Source organism: Bufo gargarizans, chromosome 11 (assembly GCF_014858855.1).
Source record: "Bufo gargarizans isolate SCDJY-AF-19 chromosome 11, ASM1485885v1, whole genome shotgun sequence".
NCBI classification, from domain to species: Eukaryota; Metazoa; Chordata; class Amphibia; order Anura; family Bufonidae; genus Bufo; species Bufo gargarizans.
Window position 1 is genome coordinate 11722892 of NC_058090.1, and position 16554 is coordinate 11739445.

Below are 16554 nucleotides of genomic sequence, written 5' to 3' on the forward strand. Positions count from 1 at the left end.
TTTTTTGTTTCTAAATATGTTCCTTTAGATAAAACTACAGCACCAGGCGCCATATGTATGTATAGCTCTTGGTTCTTAAGAATTTTAAATTTAATTTTTTTTTATTGCTTTATTGTTTCTACTTGTTAGTCCTCTCACTTTTATTCCATTTCTGTATCCTAAATTCCCACGAAAAGATAAAAAAATGACAGTAAAAAATGTAAATAACATTTTTTATGTAACGGACAACCCTAATGGCGAATCTCTCTGTTTCCTTGCAGGCTTTTTAACCTGATCTACAATGGAAAAACTGTTCGGTTATCTGTTGTTCATTGGCATGGCGGTGAGAGCTGAGATCTGTCCTAAGCGCTGTGCCTGTCAGAATCTATCTCCAAATCTCGCAACCTTGTGTGATAAGAAAGGGTTGCTCTTCATCCCACCGAACATCAACCGAAAGACCGTTGAATTAAGGCTAGCGGATAATTTTGTTACCAGTATAAAACGGAAAGATTTTGCAAACATGACAAGTCTGGTGGAACTGACTCTGTCCAGGAATACAATAAGTTACATCACACCTCATTCTTTCGCCGACTTGCGCAATTTAAGAGCATTGCATTTAAACAGCAATCGATTGACTAAAGTCACCAATGACATCTTTGCCGGGCTTTCCAATCTCCACCATTTGATACTTAACAATAACCAACTGATATTAATTTCACCAACCGCCTTTGATGATGTTTTAGCTTTGGAGGAACTTGATTTATCTTATAATAACCTGGAGACCATACCTTGGGAGGCAGTGGAAAAAATGGTCAGCTTGCACACTCTTAGTCTTGATCACAACATGATTGAGCACATCCCAAAGGGAACTTTTTCCCATCTTCACAAGCTAAATAGATTAGATGTAACATCTAACAAACTGCAAAAATTACCACCAGACCCCTTGTTTCAGAGAGCACAGGTGCTAGCAACCTCAGGGATGATAAACCCTTCCATGTTTGCGTTAAGTTTTGGTGGAAACCCCTTACATTGCAACTGTGAATTGCTATGGCTGAGGCGCCTTTTGAGAGAGGACGACCTGGAGACATGCGCGTCACCACCCCTCCTTTCGGGACGTTATTTTTGGTCCATCACAGAAGAAGACTTCTTATGTGAGCCACCACTTATCACAAGGTATACACCAGATGTGGAAGTCCTGGAAGGTCAAAGAGCAGTCTTAAAATGCAAAGCCCTTGGAGACCCTGAACCTGCAGTTCACTGGATATCCCCCGAAGGAAAGTTAATATCCAACGGAACAAGGATTTTGGTTTACGACAATGGAACCTTAGACATTGTTATAACTACAGTCAAAGATGGAGGCCCTTTTGCATGCATAGCTTCTAATCCTGCTGGAGAGACAACAAAAACAATCAATCTTCACATAATCAAACTCCCTCACTTAGTGAATAGTACAAACCACATTCACGAGCCAGATCCTGGATCATCAGACATATCGACGTCTACTAAATCTGGTTCCAATTCAAGTAGCAGCAATGGAGATACAAAACTGAGCCAAGACAAGAAGGTGGTGGTGGCAGAAGCAACGTCATCGACGGCACTCATTAAATTCAATTTTCAAAGAAATATCCCTGGAATACGAATGTTTCAGATACAATACAATGGCACATACGATGACTCCCTCGTCTACAGGTAGAGTACATTAACATTGTCATTTCATACAATATTCTCGATGATCAAAGCTTTGTCAAAAATAGCTATCATCAGCAGAAATGGTAGCAGAAGATAAATGTCCTTCAGAATTAGATGTCATTAAAGATTTAGAATAGTCGGGGTCAGATGTATATCAGATTCTTGATCAGATTTGATATTCAGAAGAGTAAGTGCAATAATGATTGCTTCTAATGTATGTCTAGAGATGTTGCTCTAAAATCCCAGATCTACAAGTGAAATGTCGGCACTCCAGGAGGATATCATGTCTCTACTGTCAGCTTAGACCACAATATAAACTATGTTTTTCACGTTCTCCTGTTTGTAGGTTTATATACTAGTTGTTTATAGCCACACAAATGAAATTATGATGTATTTATGATTAGCTACAGTATATACACTACATAAAATATCCCCTCTAAGCTATTAAATAGTCAATGTCATATTATAACACACTGGTTTATGTAGAGTATGCACATCTACTGGAGATTATGGCCCTTTTGAATAATTATACAATTTCTTAGGTTTTGTTTGTTATATAATATTACATTATTATTATTAATATTATTATTATTATTAATTTATTATAATAATTATATAATTATAATTTATTATTAAGACTAGATATTTGGGGCAGGATTACAGTTAGTCTCTATCTATCTATCTATCTATCTATCTATCCACCCATCTGTCCATCTATCTATCATCATATTCAACTGCAGATTACAATAGAGCGGCTGTATACATCTCATAAATATTTATCTATATAAGAATAGATAGACAAATAGACATGGGATTATATAAGACAGATAGATAGATAGATAGATATTAGGCAGATAGATAAATAGATAGATGATATGATGAGTAAGGGTGGATTGAAAGAAGTCAGCCATGCTAACTTCTTTCAGCCACATCTCGTCTCTTTTACCCCACAGACATCTTAGATTCCTTAATTTTCCATCATCCTCTCACTTCTTGTGCCCCAACAGTATCAATCCAATACTGTGCCCGAAGTGCTCTCAGATGCCCACAAACACTATACTGTAGAAATAATAGTGCCATACAGATAATCTCCCCATAGTACTATTACTCCCAATAGTCCTACAGATAGTAATTCTCTCCCAGAGTGCCCTAATTTGTAATAGTGCCTCCTGCATTGCATCTAAAAGATGCATTATGTTAATGTTTCCCGATAGTGTCCCCATTTGTAGTAGTGCCTTCTATTGTACCCACTCATTTTAATGCCCCCCACCATACCCCCAGTAGTAATAATGCACCCATAGTGCCCCCAGTAGTAATAAAGTCCAGCTATAGTATCTACAGTAGGGATGCTTAACCTGCGCCCCTCCAGCTGTTGTAAAACTACAACTCCCACAATGCCCTGCTGTAGGCTGATAGCTGTAGGCTGTCCGAGAATGCTGGGAGTTGTAGTTTTACAACAGCTGGAGGGCCGCAGGTTGAGAATGCCTGGTCTACAGTGATCATAGCACCCCCAGTAGTTACAATGCCTTCAATAGAGCTACCAGTAGTATTTATAGGCTTTAGGGTATCAATGTGCCCCGATGGCCACCCAAAATGCCCTAATTCACCATTGGATGTGAGAGGTAGATAAATAGATAGATATTAGATAGATTGATAGATAGACAGATAGATAGATAGATAGATAGATAGATAGAGTAGATGTAAAGGAGAGGCAGCACTCCAAAATTTCTGTGAATTGAGTAGAGCTAAAACGTTTCTGCTGTATCGGGGAATAAAGGTATCCACATTTATTCCCCAGACAGATAGATAGATAGATAGATAGGAGATAGATATGAGATAGATGATAGATAGATAGACAGACAGACAGATAGATAGATAGATAGATAGATAGATAATAGATAGATAGATAATATATAGATAGATAGATAGATAGATAATAGATAGATAGATAGATAGATACACAGATATGAGATAGATAAATAGATGATAGATAGATAGATAGATAGATAGATAGATAGATATGAGATAGATAGATAATAGATAGATACAGATAGATAGATAGATAGATATACAGATAGATAGATATGAGATAGATAGATAATAGATGATAGATAGATAGATAGATAGATAGATAGATAGAATAGATGATAGATAGATAATAGATAGATACAGATAGATAAATAGATGATAGATATACAGACAGACAGACATACAGACAGATAGATAGGAGATAGATAGATAATAGATGATAGATAGAAGATAGATGATAGATAGATAGATATGAGATCGATAGGAGATTATAGAAATGAATTGGCAGCTTTATTACCCTAAGAACCTCCTCTTGATTTCTGATTCAGGTGACAATATTTGCCCGTCTCTGTAGATGTTGGGGACATCCCCCGGACTCTGCAGAGACTCGCCGTCCGCTCTGTAATCTGCTACTTCTGCAGTGAGGTGCATATTGATTTGTTTCTGGGAGAATGCGATGTGCAGCGCTGTTCATCATCCTGAAGGCAAACAACCAGGCCCAGCAGCACTGCAGGGAGCAGGGATAATTGCATGGGATGTGGGTAAACATATTTATGGGATGGATTATCACATCCACTCATTGTGTAGGACTGTTTTTGCCTTCAGTGATTTGCAATTTAATATTTTTTACACGTCTGGTCCACTTTAACCTATTTTTAGAAAAATCTGATTCGTAATGCCGGTTTGGACCAGGAATATTATGGCGTCTTCCAAACGGCATTCTGCATCTCTGCTGTCTGTACAGAGCCAATCCAGCTGTGAAACAAGCAGGGGAGTCACTTGGCTGCTGTAGACTATAGCGGTGGGAGCGAGAAGGCGCTAAACTGCTTCAAGCAGAGGTCAGCAACCTCCAGCGCTCCAGCTCTTGTTAAACTACAACTCTCAGCATGCTCCATTCACTTTCAAGGAAGTTTCGAGAACAGCTGGGCAAGAATGCATAATGGGAATTGTAGTCTTACAGCAGTTGGACTGCTGGCAGTTGCTCACTCTTGAACTAAAGGAAGCTGCTTTTTCATATTGTTCCCATGCAATTTAACACTAGTTGCATGTATTTGGTTCCCCCTAGTGGTGGCTGCAGATGTCCCGAATTTATTATTATTTTTTAAATAAAGCAGCACAGAAAGGTTGCATATGGCTAGCTCTCAGTAAAGGATAGCACTAATTTAGAATTTTCCAAGAGGCCTTTGATTACTGTGGTATACCCGCAGAGTACACAATGGCGGTGGGTTTGCACTAGCATGCATTTAACAACGGGTCATACAGTCTAGGCTCCAGACCAGTGGAATGTGTGCGGCTTATGGCACTATTACTGTTAGGGACACTATTTGCTCAGCTCAATTATTTTTGAGGACCATGTGTGCCAGTAATTATTGAAGGGGAACTATCTGTAGGGTAATAGTATTTTCATGGACTATCTGTTTCTGCAGTATAAAATTAGGGAGCACAGCGGGCACAGTATTGGGGGTGGCAGGATCGGGTGTTCAAAAGGATGGAGGATGATGGAAAAGTAGGAAACTAAGATGTCTGTGTGACATAATCTGCAGAGATGAGACATGGTGGAAGGAAGTCATGGCGGTCTAGACCAAATTGAAGCAACCTTTTCTGGAAAATCTGAAGGAACTGCTGACAGAGGCTTAGAACGAAACCTAAGACAGCAGTGTGAGAATAGACATATATTTTTAGACGTGTATTTTTGTATTTTTTACATTTATCACTGTTCGATTCCTTGAGGGTACTCGGTCTGCCCTTCTTGTCACTAGGGGATACTTGGTGTGAAAATGTTTAGAAGCACTGCCCTAGACCACTCTTAAAGGGCTTCTGTCAGCAGTTTTGTCCCTATGACACTGGCTGACCTGTTACATGTGCACTTGGCAGCTGAAGTCATCTGTGTGGGTCCCATGTGCCTGCATTGCTGAGAAAAATGAAGTTTTAATATATGCAAATGAGACTCTAGGAGCAACGGGGGCATTACCATTACACCTAGAGGCTCTGCTTTCTCTGCAACTGCCGCACCCTCTGCACTTTGATTGATAGGGCAAGGCATCACATCTGTCAATCAAAGTGCAGGGGCGCAGCAGTTGCAGAGAGAGTTGAGCCTCTAGGAGTAATGGCAACACCCCTAGCAATGCGAGCACATATGAACATGGGACCAACACAAATGCCTTTAGCTACCAAGTGCACGTGTAACAGGTCAGCCAGTGTCATAGGTACAAAACTGCTGACAGATGCCCTTTAATTGCCCTGGACCACTGTGCAAGAGGTTGATCTGAGTTGAACACAGTCTACTGTGTCTACTTCCTCTCTGTACTTTAGTAACATAGTCTGCTGTTTTCTTTAATCAGTTTCTCAACTATCATTTATCAGGAACCTAGATGAAGCTATATATTTTGCAATTAGGAAGGACTGCTGGAAAGGCGAGCTATTATAACATTTACAGACGCTAGGCTTTTGGCAATCTTTGCATCACACTTTGATACTTAGTGTCTGAATGTACTTCTCTATTCTATCCTTGTACTTTTGATTGGTAACTTTATTAAATGACTCTGATTGGTTATATATTAAAATTAATGTCTGAGAAATGAGTTAGACCCCCCCCCCCCCCAATACTTAACAAATAAATCTGGCTCTACGGGCATCGCACCAGAATCCATTAGCCAGCAAAGTGTCTGGGTCTTTGATTCTTAGGTCGGCCACATCCCCTGACAGAGGGGAAAACACATTAATCAATTTGAAACCCACAGGCAATAAGGTGAAGTCCCCAAGTTTGGGACTTCTACTAAATTGCAGCAACAACCACCGGGGATCTATTATCTTCTTCATAGATTTGGACCACCAAGGACTTTACCATTAATCAATATCACAGTTTAGTTGTGTTGTGTGGAAGCATTATTAACATGACAATATTTAAAAATACACATATAGGGGAGTCATTTATTAAGACTGGCGTTTTAGATGCCGGTCTAAATAACCCCTATATCTGGCGGTGTATCTGCCGAAGTTATGAAGAGGCGCCGGCTTCTACATAACTTTAGCGCATCCAGCGCCATTTCTAAATGTAAGATAGCTTCCTTGCTGTTTTACATTTAGACCATTTTCTACGCCTAAGGGCTCATGCACACAAACGTATTTTCTTTCCGTGTCCATTCCGGACCGTATGCGGAACCATTCACTTCAATGGGTCTGCAAAAAAAATGGAAGTTACTCCGTGTGCATTCCGTTTCCATATTTTCCTATTTCCGTTCAGCAAAAAAAATAGAACATCTCCTATTATTGTCCACATAACGGACAAGGATAGTACAGTTCTATGAAGGACCAGCTGTCCGTTCAGCAAAATACGGAATGCACACGGATGTCATCCGTATTTTTTGCGGATTTTTTTTTGCGGACCGCAAAATGCATATGGTCGTGTACATGAGGCCTAAAACAGGATACGAGTCTGCCTGCCCATACCATTCTCCACCCATGACCTGCCGACTAGTGTTGGGCGAGCATGCTCAGCCGAACACCACGTGTTCTCAAGCGCGATGCTCGAGTCTCCTCCCCGCATGTTTGTTGCCAATCCCTGTAATGCCGTAGCCATGTTGGTTACTGGCACTACAGTGACTGGCTGGCTGGAACGCATCATCAGGTGCTATATAGCACCCAATGACATGTGGTTCGGCTCAGACTTAGTCAGTGCGAGCTGCAGCAGAACGGACAGAGAGTGTAGGGAGAGGAATTGTGTTTTTTTTTTTTTTGTGAGTTTTGAGTTATGAAAGGTGTTAGAGTTTTATCTGGCTGTGAAATATATTAGCACAACATGAGCTAAATTTGCAAGCAATTGTGTGGCTGCTGGCGACAGCAGTGACATTACCTGCGCTAGATCTCCTGCATAACGTTTGAGTATCCTAAATATCTGCGCATACACTTACAAAACCTGCACTACTGTATGTGTGACACACTTGCAAGCATATATACCATTTAATATGCTCAAGGCGAGCAGTAAGGTTTGGGGAAGTGGCCATGCTGCTGATGGTGCACGCAGAGGCCGTGGCCCTGGGCGTGGTGAAACTGTGCCTGCTGCCAGAACACAAGCAACACACTCATCCACGATACCTAGCTTCATGTCCCAGTTTGCAGGGCGGCGCAGGACACCACTCTCGAAGTCAGACCAGTGCGACCAGGTGGTCGGTTGGATTGCAGCAGATAATGCTTCCAGTCGGTTAAGCATCACCCTGTCTTCCACAAAGTCCCGTCTAAGTGGCCAAGAGTCTTGTCAACAGAATCCTCACCCTGATCCTCCGTCCTCCCACAATGGAGAGTCTTGGCAAACAAGTGATCCCACACTCGGATATTCCGAGGAGCTCTTTTCATCGACATTCCTTGATTTGACACAGTTGTCAATAAGTGAGGTTCTTGTTAGGACCAGAGTGAGGAAGTGGAAGAGGAGGTGGTCGACGATGAAATCACTGCCCCAATCTGGGAAGGTGACAAGCCGAGCAAGGACAGCAGTAGAGAGGGGGAGGGATCTGCAGCACCGCTACAGGCTGGAAGAGGCAGTGGGGGCGGCAAAAGCGAGAACGCGGACCACACCAAACAGACCCGCAACTGTACCCCAGAGCACCCCCTTGCAGCAATCTCCCTTGCCAAGAGATAGGCGTTCCGCAGTCTGGCACATTTTTGAGGAAAGTACAGATGATAACAGAATTGTCATTTGCAACCTGTGCCATACCAAAATGAGCAGGGGTGTGAACACTAACCTCACCACCACCAGCATAATCCGCCACATAGCATCAAAGCACCCTAATAGGTGGGACAAACGCCTGGGTCCACAATCAGTGTCTGCGGGTCACACCACTGCCTCCTATTCCCCTGTGTTACGTGCTGGCCAATCCACTGTTCAATACGCAGGCCCGGATGCCTCCCGCCCAGCATCTGGACCTTCGCAAGCAGCCATTAGCTAGCACATCCACTTCAGTGACCCAGCGCAGCGCACAGATGTCTATACCCCAGGCCTTTAATGAAAGAGCAAATACCCAGCCACCCACCCACAGGCCATAGCACTAAATGCGCACCTTTCCATATTGCTGGCGTTGGAAATGTTGCCATTTAGGCTTGTGGACACTGAGGCTTTCCGCAGCCTGATGGCGGCGGCGGTCCCTCATTACTCAGTCCCCAGCCATCACAATTTTTTACAGTGTGCCATCCCCAGCTTGCACCAGCATGTGTCCCGTAACATCACCCGTGCTCTGACCAATGCAGTTATTGGGAAGGTCCACTTAACGACTGACACATGGACAAGTGCTTTTGGCCAGGGACGCTACATTTCCCTGATGGCACACTGGATGAACGTTGTGGAGGCTGGGAGCCAGTCGCCCCCTTGGGATGGCACAGGTGCTACCAACGCCAAGGATTGCGGGCCCTACTTCCATCAGGGTTTCTGCCACCACCTACATTAGTGGCTGCAACCCCACCTTCTCCTATATTTTCTCCTCCTCCTCCACTTCCACCTCTGAATTATCATCATGCAGCACCAGTCAGCAATCAGTCGGTAGCTGGAAGCAGTGTAGCACTGCAGTGGGGTAGCAGCAACAGTCCGTGCTTAAACTAATTTGCTTAGGTGACAAACAGCACACCGCCGCAAAGCTGTGGCAGGGAATAAGGGACCAGAGTGAGCTTTACATGGTCAGCTCAGCAGCAGACCCTCACTTCTAATTTTTTAGATGTTCAGATCAGCAGCAGGCCCTCGCCCCTAATGTTCTAGAGGGTCACCAGCAGGCCATCAATCATAATTTTTCAAGGGTGTGTATGATGCCCTTCTTTTATGTGTAATAAAGGGTGTATTCGAGTGCCGGTTCCTAATTTTTGGCAGCCCTTTCATTTAGTGCATAGAATTTATGAGTGTAGGAGTCCCACTACCTGAACAATTGTACTACAATGTAAATGAGGCCCTCTATTATGTGATATACAGGTTGTATCGGAGTGCCTCTTGCTTGTAATTTTTGGCAGCACTTGCACTTTATATACAAGTAAATTTACAGGAAAGAATGTTTCCTAACAATTTTTCCTATACATTTTATCTTCGGTTTTGTGCGTATTATTGTCAGTCCGTAAAAGTGGCGCACTACTCGGATAACATCATTCCCAGCAGTAGCGACCTGGGAGTCCAAGATGCATCCAGACATCCTCCCCATGCTTTTCCCGAACCATTTCAGTGGTGTTTCCATCAATTTCTGACCTTTTCCTGTGAACCAGACGCCCTCCCCTCTTCAGAGCAGGGGTTGCCTGGTTTAATGCTCGGGTTCTCCCATTGACTTCCATTGTAGAGCACCCGAGCATCCCGAGGTGTTCTACTTGAGCACCCGAGCACTTTGGTGCTCGAATAACACTACTGCCGACAATTTTAGACCTGATGTGAGCGGGGAAAAATTACAGATGGTGGCGCAATGGCTGTGTCTGAAATACGTCTAATATAGGTATATTTCAGTATAATAAATTACCTCCATTGTTTCTAAGTGTCATCTAATGTGTCAAAATGAGGTAAGGCGTAGTTAAAAAGAATCCGTCCCCTCTCCTGACATGTCTGTTTTATTAATTGCTAGTATTCCCCATGTAATAGCAATTCTGGAGCATCTTTTCTTATGACATTCCTTTATTATTCCCGCTAAAAGTTGTGAATGAATTACTAGTAGTTTGCAATGAAGGTCCAGCTGGGTGTTGCCAGTGGTGGATGTGTCCCTGCACAGTCTGACACTGGCAGGATGAGATTGAATAGTGTCAGACTGTGCAGGGACACACCCCAACAAATAACACCCATCTGGACCTTCATTGCAAACTGCTAGCAATTCATTCATAACTTCTAGCAGGAATAATTAAGGAATGGCACATACGGTACATAGAGTCATAAGAATAAATGTTCCAGAATTGCTATTACGTGGGGAATGCAAGTAGTTACTAAAACAGACAAGTCAGGAGAGGGGACGGATTCTTTTTAACTATGCCTTCTCCTTCCCTTCAACGCAACGTCTACTTTTTTAGGTAAAATTTGCAATATGCGCCATAAATACACCTAATGTAAAATAAGCATATTTCTACATAATAAATGACCCCCATTCTTTATGTTCAGGGTCAGATTTTTTATTCTAATTCTAATGTGAAAATAGTAGCCTATTACTGTTTGCAGGTAAATTGAAAAGAAAACACAAAAAAAACAACTTAGAACTAAAGCCGCATGCAGACGTTCGTGGAACACGGGCCGTGAGATACCGGACTGGCATTGCAGGAGCACACAGCGTAATTTTTTCCTTTACGCCGTGCGCTCCTGCAACGCCAATCCGGTATCTCACGGAGCGTGTTTGCATGAGGCATAGGCATTTCCACATTTTTCACCTTTTTTTATATAAATTTAACCTGCAAAGCCTTGTTAAAATATGAAACTGCAATGTGCTGTCTATCAAATTGATTGTTAGCAGGTTCTCACCTTTTAGTATGTGTCTTACCTGCATCTGCCTGCCTGGATTTTTAAAAAAAAAATTACATCAGGAACTTGAGCGTTAAACAGCATCATAAGATGTAGGTCATCAGCAAATGTATTTATAAAAATCTAGAGATCACTTCACTGACCGTAAATTTCCCAGGTGTTCACGTTATAGAGTGATACACACATTACTCATTCATAGAAAAATGTCCATGTATCACATTTACCGTGGCTTTGAAGGTTTCATGTTTATAGCTTCATAGAGTATACAGTGCTAAATGTTAATATCCCAACAAATTAAATTATGATTTATTTATGTTCTAGCAATATCCACTACATAAAAAATAAATGCTCCCTCCCCTTCCACCCCTCTTGGGAGTATAACGCTACAGTAACAGTCACTTTCATGTTATAACACATCCGTGTGACCACTTGGTGGTGATGTCATCACATGATCACGCTGGACTGCCTCTATTAGAGCAAGTGGATGAGGTATTTTTTTTTCGGTTCTCTCTAAGACAACGCTAGCTGTAATTTTAGGGAAACAAAAATTGATTCCATGAAGCATGAGGAAACAGCGAATCACATATTTCCTAAACTTCAGATCGAATTGCGCTTCGGATGCTTTGATTCACTCAACACTAGTGACAAAAGCGTTACCACTTGCAAACACGAAAAACTTGATGTCATTTGTGGAAATACTGTATCCTTAAAATACAGACTAGAGATAAGTGAATTCATTAAGAGTCACAGCATTCAAAATCCTTCTGTCATAAATTCATTTGGCAAAAGTCTTATAAGACGTGGGAATTTATATTGTACAGAGCAGTGGTCTTTAAACTGACCTTTCACATTACATGGGGAGCCAAAGGTTGGAAATCACTGGGATTGAGTCACTGTAAACCCCGCCATACATGAGATAACTGTTACCCAAATGTTCATTCAGCTGGTATCTATCTCTTCCAATCCCCCCATACACATACTGGCTTGGCTACGGTGTTGCGAATGGGAGAGGGGTAAAGCTATTGTCAGACGCCTCTGGTAGGCAGCATGTGCCCCGAAAACAAAGTGATTGGGGGTATTAAATACAACATGCCAACCCTTTTCTTGGCATTGGGGGAGTCAGGAGTCATCCATAAAGATGGTCAACCAATTCTACCAAAATGGCCTCGGTTTGGCTAACATATCTCTATTGTTTATGTCCAGCTTAAAGACTTCATGAAGACACGCTTGGTGATTTTGGTCTGTTTAAAAAAAAAATGAAAAACCATCAGCAAAAATAATTACCCCCAAAGCTGCAGCATTAGTCATAGGCAGTTTTTGGAGCATGCTAGGGTGTTTGTTTCAAGAATCAAGATATCCTGCTTCATGTCAGAAAGGGTATCCTTAAACTCTCATGATGTTCCCCAAATCTTGGGCAGTTGGAAAGCGATTGACTGAGCAAAAAGGCAAAAATTAGGCACAGAGACAAATGGGAAGGGACAATTTAAACACAAACATCAAACTGAAGTTTACCAGAAATAAGAAGACTTATTTAGTTGGTGGGTAGTCAGTGTCTGCATGGTAGGATGAAAGTGTCAAAATTTGTACACCATTACTGCAATAAGGATGAGTATGGTATGGGATAAATAAAAAAAAAACAACATGGGGCAAAGTCCCTCCACATGTAACGAAATGTCTATAAATGTAACAAAATGGCTATAATTTGTTCTATTTGAAATACCTTTATAAATAAAAATGTTACATATAAGTCCCTTCACACCTCTTTTCTGTCTTAAAAATTTGCAAAGCCTGTGTTTGCCACTTTTAAATACCACTTGATACATATTTAGTTGCAAGTAGCGTTTGTACATCACTTTCCAAAAAGAGAGCATGGCAAGGGTGGGGAGGGGCAGGACCAGTTGCCCTGGCACATTTATCTCCATTTATGCCAGTTTTCTGATTAAAATAAAACAGAAATGTATGGCAGCTCCTACAGTGTCTCTATAATTAGGATCATGATGAAATTTGGAAAAATGACACAAGGGTCAAGAATGCCACAATAACACACCAAAGTACATGAAATCTTAACCTAAATGAAATCATAACCTAAATGTATGAAGAGATCACAGCATTGGAGGCTCAAATTTTTACTTCAAAACATTTATTGATAAAGGCTTTTTTTTCACCCCGAAAAATCACAATCTTTTTTTGTGGTGGATATACTTGCTTTAATAAATGGTTTGGAGCAAAAACTGGAGCCTACAATGCTGTGATCTGATGATACATTTTGGATTATCTGGATAGTTTGTCTGGTGGTCATGGTCACAGCAGGTGGAAGTCCTGATTTGCTGATCCCTCCTTTGTCTACTAGTGAAATCATTACCTAAATGCACTGTGAGGAATCCAGACTTATAGGGCTTTCTACTTCATTGTTTCATGTCCATTTGATAAATAAATTATATATCTTTTTAATTTCCTACCTCATTTCAGTAAATAATCGTGAAATGTTTTTGTGTTCTTCCAGAATGATACCTCCAACAAGCAAGACATTCCGTGTGAACAACTTGGCTTCTGGAACAGTCTACGACCTGTGTGTCTTAGCAATTTATGATGATGGAATTACATCCCTCACAGCCACAAGGGTTGTTGGCTGCATCCAATTTACAACTGAGCAAGATTATGTCCGTTGTCATTTTATGCAGTCCCAGTTCTTGGGAGGTACCATGATAATTATAATAGGTGGAATCATTGTGGCCTCAGTCCTTGTTTTTATAATTATCTTGATGATTAGATATAAGGTTTGCAATGGGAATGAACAACACAAAGCGACAAAAGTTAGTAATGTATATTCTCAAACCAATGGCTCTCAGAATCAAAGTTGTAGTGCATCAATGCCTCCGTCAGCTTCCAAGCAAGTGGTAGGACATGACGAGAGTCCACAATGTTGTAAGTCAACAGACAGCGGGGCGCCATCTTCCGACACCTGTTCAAGCCAAGGTGCGGCCGCTACTACCTCTGCTTCGCCCCATACCTGGACTTCAAACGCTTCGGCCTCACTGAAGCAGAAAAAAAAACCACAATTAAAACCCACAGACTCACAGTCTGAAACTGTTTTAAATATGGAGTCCCAAAACACAAATAGAAATAATTCAACTGCCCTTCGGTTAACTAATCGCCCCACTGGGTCACCAACCTATAAAAGAGCACAATCAAGGCCAAGTAAGTTCCTTACCTTACCAGCAGACACTTCTAGAGCCAAGAGGAGGTACTCTCTAAATGCTGAAATTATGGAGTACCATTGTTATGTAAACTCTCGCAACACAGGTGGACTGTGGTCAAAGAGGAGCATGTCCATGAATGGGATCTTGGTCCAGTCAGATAATTCGGACATGGACAGTGGAAAAGCGACTTTTTCAAGTTCTGAGTGGATATTGGAAAGCACTGTGTGATTAGTTCCTTTTAAAAAAGAATTACAATCAATAAAAAAGAAAATAAATTGGAGAATGTTGAGCACAATACTAAAACAAAATCAAAAATAAAAAAAATGTGGATTCCAATTTGTGTCTCTCTTTCAGCTTCTACAAGATGGTGTCAAGGCCACCTGCACATTCTGTTTGCTTTTTTTTTTCTGGTGATACAATGACAAAATTAAATAGTGAGTTGTGAAATTTATGAATCAGCACCAGTGCCTTCCTCTCCTATAGGACTGGCTTCCTGGTTCTGCCACAGCAGAAAAAAAAAAGAAGAAGACTGAATTCACAATAAAAGCCTTTCATATGGGAAAAGTCATCCAAGCTTTCAACGTAATAAAATATATTAAAAAAAAGACCAATTATGGAAGAATTAATTAAAAAAATATTTTTTAAAAGACCAGACTGCATTTATTTTTGAGTGACAATGGTGTTGCCTTTATTTTTAGGCAAATGCTGTACAGAACAACAACTTCTGTGTTGTTATGTTGTGTAAAATAAAATATTCAATATCTATATGGAGACATTGTTGAAATAATTCCTATTTTTCTACTTGTTTTTGTTGTTATCATTAATATTAATTTCTATTTATTACATTTCAATCAAATTGCATTTAGAATTCTACCTTAAATGAATTCATTTGGGCACAATCTATTTTTTGTGGGTCATTTCAATAAGAAAGAGATACTTTAAAATACTGGGTACAAGCTCCAGAATTGATGTTATATTATTTCCTCCTGGTATCTGGTACTGCAGCTCAGCTCCATTGAAGTGAATAGGCCTCAGCTGCAATATCTGCGGACTGGCATAGCACTGATTTTGGAAAAAAGCAACCATGTTTTCAGAATCTTGTACACCTTTTTAAAGATTATTAATCAACTAAAACCAAAAAAAGTTTGCTGATGCGATGCTGCAAATAATTCTAGAAGACCATTTTGCATAATAGAGTTAGAAGTGATGTTTTACATCGGTTATAGAGGTTTTCTAGCCATTTATGTTTTTTAAAGGTTCCTCATAGTGTTAAATCATAGAAAATATGAAGACTTAGCTTTTTTATCCCTTCACAAAACCTGTTCTAATGAATGACAATGGTCTCTGCTTCCAGATGCAGAAAATGATCTGGCAGAGGCAGGTCATCGCTTGATTCGCGTTGGCCAATGTTTGGCTAAGTAGGCATTTCTTGCAGGTATTGACTTATGTATTATTTAAAAGGGTTTTCTGAGATTTTAATATTGATGATCTATCCTCAGTATCTTATCAGTGGGGGTCCGACATCTGGCACCCCCAACGATCAGCTGTTTAAGAAGGCACCAAGCACAGCGCGATATTTTGTACAGAAGCTATGCTTGGGATTATGCTCCATTCATTTCTTTGGGCTGAGCTGCGCCTAGAGCATGTGACCAATTAATGTATTGTCACTTGGTTTAGGGAAAGCTGGATAGGTGGGTGACACTACTGTGAGTGCCAGACTTTCTCAAACAGCTGATCAGCAGGGGTCCCTGGTGTCAGAACCTCACTGATCAAATACTGATAACTTATCCTGAGGATATGTTATCAGTATTAAAATCTCAGAAAACCCCTTTAATATCATGGTAAGTGGTTAATAAAAAGGTACCCCTTCAAATATCAATGATTAATTTGTAAGAAAAAAAATATTTAATTTCAAATATTTATAGATTTTTGTGCATATTCAAGGCTTCTAAGTTTATTTCATTTTATTTTTAAATATATATTTTTATATTTTATTTTCAAAATATTTTGAAAATCATACTTTTTCCCTAAAGATTTAGTTTATGCACCATTGCAAATATTAATAATAATAATAATAATAATAATAATAATAAATAAATAGTTTCCTTAAGATGAACTTATAATGTATTTATGTTTACAAATGGCTAAAACTGGGCCAAATTACCAAAAATATTTGGTAATACAGTATACAATGACAAG

At 40.5% G+C, this 16554-nt stretch overlaps 1 protein-coding gene across 1 annotated transcript; it reads left to right on the top strand.

The window, feature by feature from the left end:
• Positions 1–280: 280 nt before the first annotated feature.
• Positions 281–14583, top strand: LRFN5 (leucine rich repeat and fibronectin type III domain containing 5). The gene is made up of 2 exons (XM_044272615.1): positions 281–1668; positions 13659–14583. The coding sequence occupies exons 1-2, from the start codon at positions 281–283 to the stop codon at positions 14581–14583; spliced, it is 2313 nt and encodes a 770-aa protein (XP_044128550.1).
• Positions 14584–16554: the final 1971 nt, after the last annotated feature.

Excerpts from the sequence above, each read along its gene's own strand:
- LRFN5 (XM_044272615.1), top strand. The coding sequence starts at position 281 with ATGGAAAAACTGTTCGGTTATCTGTTGTTCATTGGCATGGCGGTGAGA. Across the intron at positions 1,669-13,658 it reads GATGACTCCCTCGTCTACAG|AATGATACCTCCAACAAGCA; the intron begins GTAGAGTACATT and ends GTGTTCTTCCAG.